Source organism: Branchiostoma lanceolatum, chromosome 6, assembly GCF_035083965.1.
Source record: "Branchiostoma lanceolatum isolate klBraLanc5 chromosome 6, klBraLanc5.hap2, whole genome shotgun sequence".
In the NCBI taxonomy this organism is placed as follows: domain Eukaryota; kingdom Metazoa; phylum Chordata; class Leptocardii; order Amphioxiformes; family Branchiostomatidae; genus Branchiostoma; species Branchiostoma lanceolatum.
Genome location: NC_089727.1, coordinates 8,910,638 through 8,921,699, shown reverse-complemented (window position 1 = coordinate 8,921,699; position 11,062 = coordinate 8,910,638). Strand labels below are relative to the sequence as shown.

The window sequence follows — 11,062 nt, the reverse complement described above, 5'->3', positions numbered from 1 at the left end:
GATCATATTTTAGCAAGAGCAGTTTTTTAGGGAAAATTAGAAAAAAAATCACTGTTTTTGATGTTTTGACCCCAAATAGAATACGATATCGTCAAATTAGACAAAATAGCCTTGGACAGATTTATTTCGTTTCTAATAATCTTCTATGTCGTAAAAATTCAAGGTTTAAGTCACTGCCCCCACCGGGGAATTCACAGATCAATGAACAGCAGTATTTTTTTAACCAAAATCTTTATTTTTAACCCCAAAATATATGAGATTGAAAATTTCTTGTATTGATATTCTAAATATTAGTTATTTCCATCATCCGGCCAATTTTTATTGAAAATTGATAGATACATCAAAAGTTACGTGCAAATAACTGCTAACCTAGGCAACCCTCAGGTGTCACAGGCCTTAATTGGGCTGAGGTGTCCTTACATCTGCTTGGAGATGTCGGATGAGGTCTCCAAGCAGATGTTGCGAGGGAAAGATCGTAATGTTTTGTGAGTGACAGTCGGGCTTCTCTGACAGTCCCTTACCCAAATTACCAGGTGAGCAGTTACGTAAAAGGCCAAAGTTGTTAAGAGAAAACGGATGATCCCATGTATATCCTTAACCTACTCAATACGTACAATATGAGGGGGAAAATGAATGTAGGTGGCGCTTCGACGGGCGGACATGGGGCTCCTCGCGCTGTGCCTATAAACCAATCCGTTTTATTTCAACTAGAAAAAAGGTCATTCTATACGTATGTAAAGATGTCTGGAACTATTTAGAAAAGTTTGCACTGGCCTTATGCCTAATGTCTTCAAAATTTTGAAGTGTTCCAAGAGGGTATTACATACCCTATTGGAGCCTAATCTGCAGTACCGCTCCCGGCCGTTTCGAGAAAAGTGGCCAAATTGCCAAATTTCAGTCTTTTTGGGAATGGGGAAATCGCGAAAGACTCGCAAAGGGGTTTGACGTTTTTATGCTTATTTGACCTTGAGCTCGAAACTGCGAAAATGAAAACCAAAGTATTGCGATATTTACGACATTTCGTAACAACAAAAAATGTAACGGGATATTAGGTCATAAATCAGCAGGATCAAACTCTTCCTCCATCAGACAGCCACAGAACATTTTCTGTAGGCGTCTTCTCGCTCTCCCGAGTCCGCGCTTGAACTTCTTCCACGCGCCGGGCTTCTTGGTCTTCTGTGTGATGGACTCCTCTGGATGATCTGGAAGCGTGATCGTTTCTGATCTCTCAAACGTGATCTCTAGAGGATCCCACCAGTAGATGCAGCCATTCTTCATCAACCTCCTTCTCCCTTGTATCACTTGTATCGACACGTCCGTTCGCGCCCACCAGTTTTCTTCGAGCTCTCGGATGGAGTGAGTGTCCACGTCGCTGTCGTAGCTGTGGTGAACTTCAGCGACTGCGACGCTTGTGCTCGTGGGTTCGTCTTCATCTGAAGAGTAGGAGTCTTCCTTCTCCCAGCTTCTCGGATCGTGATACTTGTACAGAGACTGGTAGAAAGACTCATTCGGGGGTGACGACTTCGCTTTTGATGATGGAGCGTCCACGTGAACTTCAGCTTGAACCACGATGGAGTTTTCTAGGGAGAACTTAGCGTTTTCCTCTAAACCTCGGTCTCTGCTTCTTACATCGACTTTTCCAAGGCTTCTCTCAGTGCTATGTCTTCAAGTTCAAGTTCGGCTACTCCTCCCACTTTCTCCTCGAAGAACCAGCAGTCGCTGTTTGACGCCAAGATCATGCCGATGTCTAAGGATGTCAGACAGCACTTGGGTGACACTGTCTCCTCATAAAGGTACTTGACCAGAGGAGCTCTGCCAGGACGTCCTCCGTGGTCTGGGGACGTTTAAACCGAGAAACACCGGCATGTTTGGGAGCAACGTAGAAGCACGTCCGACCAGGAAAAATTTGATCGTCTTGTGTTGGTTGTAGAACACTTTCGTCGTCCATAGCAACTCGTCAACGCCACAAACATGTTCCAGAACATGGTTTATAATACAAGATGAGCTGTTCTGATGTTCTTATGGTTCCAGTCGAACCGCAGAGCTCTATGCGCATCGGTTCTGCGCAGCCTTCTCTAAGACGGCTTTTTCCGGGTCACGGCCGGACCCGGGTTGGATCCTGTTGCATGGGTGTGAACAACTACCTGTGGTGCAACAAAAAGACCTCAGACCTATATAATGTTTACACTTTTTCACATCTACAGGACTTGCCTAGTATAACCATGTAGATATTTCGTGCATTGTAAAAAGACAGCGAACGCTGTGGCCTTCGAAACATTAAGAATATTTGGTCAGTTTATTTGTGTTTGTCTTATTTACAGTTCACCTGGAACCAACTAGATATTTACATAGCGTGATAGCCCATTTCCTCATCTTTAAATTGATACCGAAGTCCCCAGGATAATTTTAGGGGAACCGGTTTTGCCCCCGAAAAAACTGCGACAATGTCTACTTTGCGGTGGTGAAATTTCTGCCTAGTTCTAGCTACCGATGCGTGCACTCCTGCGCTTTGGATACATTTCGATACATTTCGCGTGGCATAACAAAGCCCATTTTTTTTTGTATTAGAAGCTGTATGAACGCGGCTACCACATGCAATATGATAATTGACATGATAACAGTCAAGTACAGACAGACAGAGGTTTTAGTACAAGGTACCTGATATTTACAAAATAGTCAAATTTGAAGTCAATCACTTCGAACTCCTGCGTTCGAGCGACCGAACCCAGCCAGTACGTTCCATTTTCCTGCCGCGGGGGTCAGGCGAGGTCAGGTGCAATGTTGCAACTTTCAGCCGGTGTTGGGAACGTTGATGAAAATTACGGCTCAAGTTTTGCCGTCTAAAATCAATATTCTGAAACATTTCCAAATAAGAATAATATCATCTTGAAGCCAGGAAAAGTGAGATTCATATGTAAGTTGACCAATGCCATTAGGTAAGTTTTGAGTTCTGTAAAGCATGGTAAAGGACATTGTGTTTGTCTTCTTCTTCAGAATAAGACACCCTACAAATAGACCTCTTTCCAGTTACGGCGGCCATTTTGAATTCCCTGGGGTGAGCTGGGGGTCATGCACCAAAGTGAGGGTTAGGTTGGGAAACATCGGCCAGGATGGGAAACACCAGTATGATATAGCATAGGTATTCCATCCTGGGCGGTACATTTTGCGCCTCTAATGTGAAATGCTGTGGTACATGCACCTGGCATGTGTAGAAAATATTGTTGTGGACATTTGGACTTGATTTTAGCTAAATTCTAATTTATTTTTTCATACTTTTTGACAAGTGAGTTCAGAACATTTAGTGTCAGTGCTTATACCCCCCATTTGTACTTTGCATAGCTTGTGAAATCGCACAAAACATGCACCGAAATCAGGTTGTTTTCCTTTTGAATTGGGAAGAAATCAAAGTTTGTTGGCTGTTCTAACTGTTCAGTGTCAGCAATCACCAACAATAACAATGACCAGCATATGCATGCTAATTGTTAGGCATAAACACCTGGTGTGTGGGTCGATCGAGCTTGCACGTACACCAGGCCTTCATACAGTGGTAGAATTAAGATTTTCGCCATGCCAATCTCAGAAATGCAGAAATTGTCAATTTAGCAGGAAAAATAATCTGCTAAATTTCAGCCAACAATAATCTGGACTCAACTTTTTGTGTACTTTTATGTCGCTATAACTAAATATCATCGGGGCAAACTGACATACTGGTAAGCAAGGGGCGCACCCAGTACGGATACGTACCTTGCCTTCCCCACTGAGTTCTTAGTTTGCAGAATGGATCTTGGCATCCAGACATTGTCCGAAAATGTATTTCTACAAATATCATCATCATCATCATCGGTCGACCCCCGGGGGGGACGGGGCAAGTCCATGCACAACTTCCGACCACACCAGTCTATCTGCCATGGCCGCACTAAGGTCTTCCATGTAAATTGAGGTGTCTCTAGATAGAGCTCCCGGGAAAGTCAGCAAATAACTTACTACCCTCAAGGATGCCAGCTGGGTATTTTCATGTTTTCTAGGGTCTAATCCTACTAGTGATCAGCTATTACAGCATACCGTCACCTATGCAAAGTAAAAATGGATATACAATATCAATGCAAACACTGATATGCATTTCTGAGATTTGCATGGCAAAAATCTTAATTCTATATGTATACCACTGTATGAAGGCCTGGTGCACTTGCAAGCTGGATCGACCCACACACCAGGTGTTTATGCCTAACAATAACATGCATATGCTGGTTTGAGATTAAAATATATTTTCACTTAAACCTTGCTTAAAGCAAATTATGGTTTAAGATCTTTGTCTACTAGATAGAAATTTAACAGTATGTAACGGTTATGGGGGCAAAGTGTTATAAACAAAGAACGGGCTAGAGTGAAAAATATTATAGAAACCACTACTACACTGCCGCCCCAACAGGCAAAAATGATAAAATTTCGAAGACACTGAACGTTTAGAACAGCCAACAAACTTTGATTTCTTCCCAATTCAAAAGGAAATCAATTTTTGTGGGATTTCACGCGGTCCAATCTATGCAAAGTACAAATAGGGGATATAAGCACTGACACTAAATGTTCTGAACTCACTCATCAAAAAGTATGAAAAATGAATTGGAATTTAGCTAAAATCAAGTCCAAATTTCCTCAACAATATGCCAGGTGCATGTACCACAGCATTTCACATTAGAGGCGCAAAATGTACCACCCGGGATGGAATACCTATGCTATATCATACTGGTGTTTCCCATCCTGGCCGGTGTTTCCCAACCTAAGCCTCACTTTGGTGCATGACCCCCAGCTGACCCCAGGGAATTCAAAATGGCCGCCGTAACTGGAAAGAGGTCTATTGACCTCTTGTTAGTTTTTTTTGGGGCAAAACCGGTTCCCATAAAATTATCCAAGGAACTTTGGTATCAATTTAAAGGTGAGGAAATGGGCTATCAGGTGATGTAAATATCTAGTTGGTTCCAGGTGAACCGTCAATGATACACGCACAAATATACTGACCAAAAAATGGTCAATGTTTCGAAAGCCACAGCGCTCGCTGACAATTTGCTGTGCACGAAATAACTACATGGTTGTGTTGGGCAGATCCTGTAGATGTGAAAAAATATAAACATTATGTAGGTCCGAGGTCTTTTTGCTGCCGACAGGCGGTTGTTTACACCCATGCAGCGTTTTTAATGCGTTTCTAAAATAGTAGAAATTGGCCAAATAGAGTCAACTGTATGAAGGGGGTCGGCTATGGAGATAGGGTCCAATATTGCAACTGCGGATGGGAATGTTATCCTCCATGGCCAAAGTCCCCCGGCAAATGTTCTCTCTATAGCCGACGCGGTTAGTCTGGTAGAGACTAGTAATTCACACCTAGGCCTTGACGCGACTTTGAATCTCCACTCTCCTTCTATGTAAAACCTCCTTGGTGAAACAGATGCAAGTTTACCGAATACAAACGTATCGGTCGTTCAGAAAATATATATGGCTAGTGTAACGTAATATCCGACTGTTGCAGCATTTTGGTAAATCAACTGCCGATCATGACGAGGTTTGACATTTTCGAATCGGCGCATGATTGTGGGGAGGGGGCGGTGGGCAAATATGCCACAACATGAGCTTCAGATGAGATGAAACGTCACAGGAATAAAACTTTGGCGGGAACTGTGGGTCATGTGTCAAATTTTCCTAGCTCTGATTGGATCCCGTTATGTCATCATGTTGTGTAGCAGCGGCGTGCTGCGGCAGGAGCGGTACTGCTGGTAACGCTGTGAGACGGAAATCGAGCAAATTCCGACAATACAAAATGCCGTATATTTTTGATGTAAACAACTTTTAGGCCCGCAAGATACTGTAGATTGGTAGTAAATGTCTCGACGATGATGAATCGTTTTAATGTTGTGAGCTGAATTACGAAATTTAGCAGAAATTTGCGATATTTAAAAGGTCGTTTCCTACCGTTCGCTCGCCCCTACGGGGCTCGCTGTCCGGCTCCGCCGAACCCTATTCGGCTCTCCGAACCCCCCGCTCGTGCCTTCGGCATCACTTCGGGTCTCGCTCGGAAGCTCGGCACGGGTGATCCCCGCGCCGAGTACTTCGTCACGATCGGAACTTCAACGATAATACCTTTGCCTACCGCCTGTGGTCTATTTGCTGCGTATACAGAAAAATCTAACGGTTTATAAGTCATCTTATCACTTAGCGCTTCTTTGCATACTTCCACGTGTATCTAAGTGACCCTAAGTGTCATTATACCATGCCATGGTGTGAATCAGATACATTGTTACCATGTGTCTACTGATGCTTCTGCTTTCGGCCGCCACTTTTACAGAAAATGTTCCTACAGAAGAACGAACAGCTGCACCACACGGTACCCAGGACAGCTGAACAGACAGCCAACAGGAACACAGCCACGTCCAACAGGTAGTACTGGTACAATGGCAGCTCCACGGCGCGTGCGCGGAGATGGGGTAGTCGGCCATGTTTGATGACGTATTCTATCCACCAGACAGTCCGCTCCATGGGTGACTGGGGCTGGTCACGGTGCAGGCGGGACAGGCGGGCTGCGGTCTCCTGGTAGCTGTGAAGTAGAAAATATATCGGACCAAAATGACTCATGATGAAGAACGGTTTCACGTGTTCGCGTTTTTTGGGGGATTCTTTTGTGTGTGTGTGTGTGTGTGTGTGTGTGTGTGTGTGTGTGTGTGTGTGTGTGTGTGTGTGTGTGTGTGTGTGTGTGTGTGTGTGTGTGTGTGTGTGTGTGAAACTGTACTATCATCAATTTTGAACTCAAACTCTTCCACGCCACATCTAAACTTGAAAGTACACTGTTAAGATGGTTTAATGTGTACCAAATCGTATATGATGCAAACGACACCCTCAGTACCTGTTGTTGGTGACAACATGAAGAATGGCCTGGTACAACTGTTCGGCGGTGACCGTGCTGAAGTCCAACTTCACCCCCAGTCCCCTGGCCACCATCCGGGCGGCGTTGGCGGGCTGATCCCCGAACAGCGGCAGACAGACCATGGGCACGCCGTGGTGCAGGGCCTCGTACAGTCCGTTCGACCCAGCGTGAGTGATAAAAGCTCGGGTCTTTGAGTGGGCTATAAGTATAACATATACAGCAAGTTACAAGCAACGAACGTCACCTGTGATGTTCTCTCTCTCTCTTTCTCTCAGGTTATTGTCTCTCTCGCTAGGCTCTCTACATATATGCATATAGCAAGGCAGAAAAAGAAGGGGGAGACAATAACCTGTCAGTGAGTAGAAGATGATTACAGACACAGAATCTCTTTAATGCTTAGTGCTCTTGTCTTAGATAGTCATTTTTAAATGATACAAGGAAGCCCTATATCTACTGCTGTATTCCTATTATTACTTGACTTTGAATTGATTCCAGATTTTCTACTTCCCAGTGTTTCATTGGTCTTAGGATAAGAGTATTAATCTTACCCAGCAAGTCGTTCTGAGGCAGCCAGGCCAGTAGTTTGGTGTTGTTGCCCAGACCGGTCGGCTTCTCTCCCACGTACCGCCACACCACCTTCTGTCGGAGTCGGGCGAAGACTGCCGCGAAGACTTCTTTCCTCTCCTTCGGCATCATCTTAACCATCGACCCGAAACTGACCACAATCACTCCATCGTCTCCGGCGCTCTGGACAAACGCTTCTATGTCCTGTAGAAAGATAAATAATCGGTAGTAAACTTTCTTTATCTCAATCGACGTCCACCAATATCAAGTTTACGTTTGAACAAAGCTTTATTGCCGACAGTTCCTATTGATTTGCTACCCGTGAGTAATAAAAGAACTCACCTCAGGTAGGGGGTTGAGCACAGCGACATTCAGTCCTCCGATCTGAACCATGTTGGGCATGCTGGGGCGAGGAAAATCCAGCACATTGTCGGTTCGATAAAGCCACAAGTCCGTAAGTGACGTCACGGTCTGTATAGTTTCTTCCTCGCCGATGTACGTACGGACCAGTTCGTCATACATGATACGTGCTAACATTCGTGATATAATTTGAAAAGAAATAGACAAGACAACGTTCTGAAGTCGTTGTACAAATGTCATATCATCGGTAAAGTCAGTGAGAATATGTGGCACGTACGACAGAGGGAGCGGTACACCGGTAGCTTTTACGTCAATGGCGAAAGAATCTAGACGCCAAACGGCGATGTTGGGTACCCGTAAGTTTAGATGGGCTGAGAGAATAGCGCCGCAAGGAAAGATGGGGTCAGAAATGACAACACTGTACTGGGATGTCCTCAGTCTATCCACCAGGTCACTGTCACCCAACAACAGGGAACAGTATTGTTTGATACCTTCGGACGCAGAGAATACTTTTCCTGTTTTGAAGAGAGACAACTCTCCAGCCGTGGAAACTGCTTGGTCTTGTACTTCCTTGAGCCTTGCCTGGGTTCCCTGGTCTTGGAAGGTCTCAAACTGAAAGTCAGGCCACTTTGCCCGCCGTTTTTCTACAATGTTCTCTGAAATAACCACAGTGACGATATGACCTTTGTCCACCAAAGCGAGGCCTATTTTGGCCTGATTCATCCAGTGGCTGTTGCCTACTGGCGGAGGTACGAACAGAACCTTCTCTGCGCTGATCCTGTGTCTGATCAGAAATCCCAGGAAAACTAGCGGAATGGCGCAACATCGAAGCTTTGATACAATTCCCATGTTGCTGCGCTGTATTCTGTCCAAAATTTGTGGTCTGCTTTTAGGAGTGATCAAAGGTCAAAAAGTCTATAGATCTACTAGGTCTAATTGCCCTGTATCTAGGTCAGTGGTTTAATTGTAAAACAAATTTACCATCATACAAGCAGAGATACGATTGGCAGTTTGTACGAAGATGGTTGCTTTTAGACCAATCACAGCTGGCATACCCGAAGGTATCTGATGTTTTCATGGGGCCAAAACGTTGAGTAATCAGGCTTGGTACACAATGAGCAGTGCTTTGGTTCTCGCCGTTAGAGAGATGATCTTCCACGTCTAATGTTTCAAAGTCCTCCACAAAGTCACAGAAATCGAAGTCGCTCTGTTGTCGCTCTCTCCACACGAAGTCATTATCGCCGGGTCGCGCCCGTGAAACCAAAGCAACTTTGCCAAGCGCTCGGCGTGGGATGTAACGTAACATGACCAGTTTACGTCCGATTTATTCAAAATGTTATTTATCCTGAAACCGCGCGGACAGAGCCAAATGTTTAACCCATGGGTAGAAATATCAGCTCTTCTTACAAGAAAATGCATGGTCTGTAAGTTTTTCTCCGCCTGTTTAACGCCGTACGAGCATATACTGGGGTATATGGTGTAGAATTGTGCTAGGCTTACCCTTTATCGTCCTCCTCAGTATTTTCCCTTCTAGCGCTATGCTTGAAGAACATAGACCGGAAAAAAATACACAGTAACTGTCGAAAGTAGTCTACAGACAAATGACAGTAAAGTCACTATGTTTGTCCGTCCGCTTGCCCGACGCGACGGAAGAAAACAATTTTTGTATTGTGAATTTCCCCGAAATCGGCAGCACGTGGCGTTCACGTGATAAACGCATGGCCATGTTATGATGTCGTACAAAAATGTATCATCTGAGCGGGGGTCGCTAGGTTGTATCAAACCTTCCTAAAACTGGCAAGAGTTTCAAACCTCGAATCACTATGGATAGTCTGCATATCAAAGAAAGGTTTAACGTCAGCTACTTTTAAAAGATACTAGCTATCGTGTAACTTAGAAAAACATGATGGAATACGCGGTGTTGAATTACATATGAAATGCGTCATGCATGACGCTTCCGTGCAACTTGTTGTTACTGGTTCAGGAGCTTATTCTGTTATGTCGCTGGACGTAAACCCTTTTAAATGTTTTGTATAATAGAGAGAGATGGCTGAGGATCATACTTATGAGTTCTTTGTTTCTCATGAGAGCAGGCTTTGGCATAATACACCGCGACATGTGGACATGACCCAATCTGGACGTTGACTACTCCCGCACGTAAATAGGTCATGTTACGTTATGCATATCGGGGTAATTCACTAGACTAGCCTCTGCGGGTCGCTGGGAAAATTGGCCAAATAGAGTCAACTGTATGAAGGGGGTCGGCTATTATATATATGGAGATATGGTCCAATATTGCAACTGGCGGATGGGAATGTTATCCTCCATGGCCAAAGTCCCCCGGCAAATGTTCTCTCTATAGCTGACGCGGTTAGTCTGGTAGAGACAAGGGTGATAGAAAGACTGGTCACCTGGTGCTTGTGAGGCTCATCGTCTTCTCTTACGAATATCAAAATATGCCAATGAACATTTTGCCAAAGACGTCCAGGCGCCTTTACAAACATGAAAAATTACCTTTTTGAATTGTCAAAACACGAGCTGACATAAAAAGGGTAGATTTCTAAGCCCGAACGAGGAGTCATGCCCCCTTGAAGCGCATCCTACATTCATGAACACATCGCTTAGTACGTAACTTAGTTATCTCCATGAAAAATGGAGATATTGTTTTGGATGTGTCTGTGTGTCTGTCTGTGTGTGTGTTTCCGGACTACTCAAGAACCCAAGAACCTCTTGATGGATGACGATGATATTTGGTATGTCGGCGGGTATTGTGAAGCCGAAATTCAAGGTCGACTTTGGGCCCCCTGGTATGTGACCTTGGTACTGCAGCAGAACTTGATTTTTTTCTATCTTTTGACCTGGACATGCTATGGTCTTGATTTTTTGGTGGCAGATGGTGGCAGCTTGTGATGTAATGAAGAAGTGGTGTAGTTTTGGGCCCCCTAGCAGCTTGTTCTGGAACTGCAGTGGCGTTATTGTGAAAACCTTCTAAGGAGAATAACTGAACAGAGGAACGTTGGATTTCCATGATATTTGGTAGGCAGGTAGCTTGGACAGAGATGTACATAATGAAGTGCAAATTATGCTAATTGGGACTTAGTTTGCATAACTAATGAGGAAAATCTATATTTGCAGTGTTTTCAATCATAAGACTCAAATACATGTAACATGTGTAGTTTATGGCAAGTGGAGCATCAACAGATACCAATTATGCAAATAAATTACTAA

The 11,062-nt window shown here is 44.3% G+C and overlaps 1 protein-coding gene across 1 annotated transcript; it reads right to left on the bottom strand.

Annotated features, from left to right (window-relative positions):
* Window positions 1–5,208: 5,208 nt before the first annotated feature.
* LOC136436433 (UDP-glucuronosyltransferase 2C1-like) lies at window positions 5,209–10,058 on the bottom strand. Its single transcript, XM_066430419.1, has 4 exons — window positions 7,817–10,058; window positions 7,459–7,678; window positions 6,890–7,109; window positions 5,209–6,583 (listed from the first exon to the last, which is right to left on the bottom strand). The coding sequence occupies exons 1-4, from the start codon at window positions 8,681–8,683 to the stop codon at window positions 6,298–6,300; spliced, it is 1,593 nt and encodes a 530-aa protein (XP_066286516.1). The 5' UTR covers window positions 8,684–10,058; the 3' UTR covers window positions 5,209–6,297.
* Between the last annotated feature and the right edge of the window lie 1,004 nt (window positions 10,059–11,062).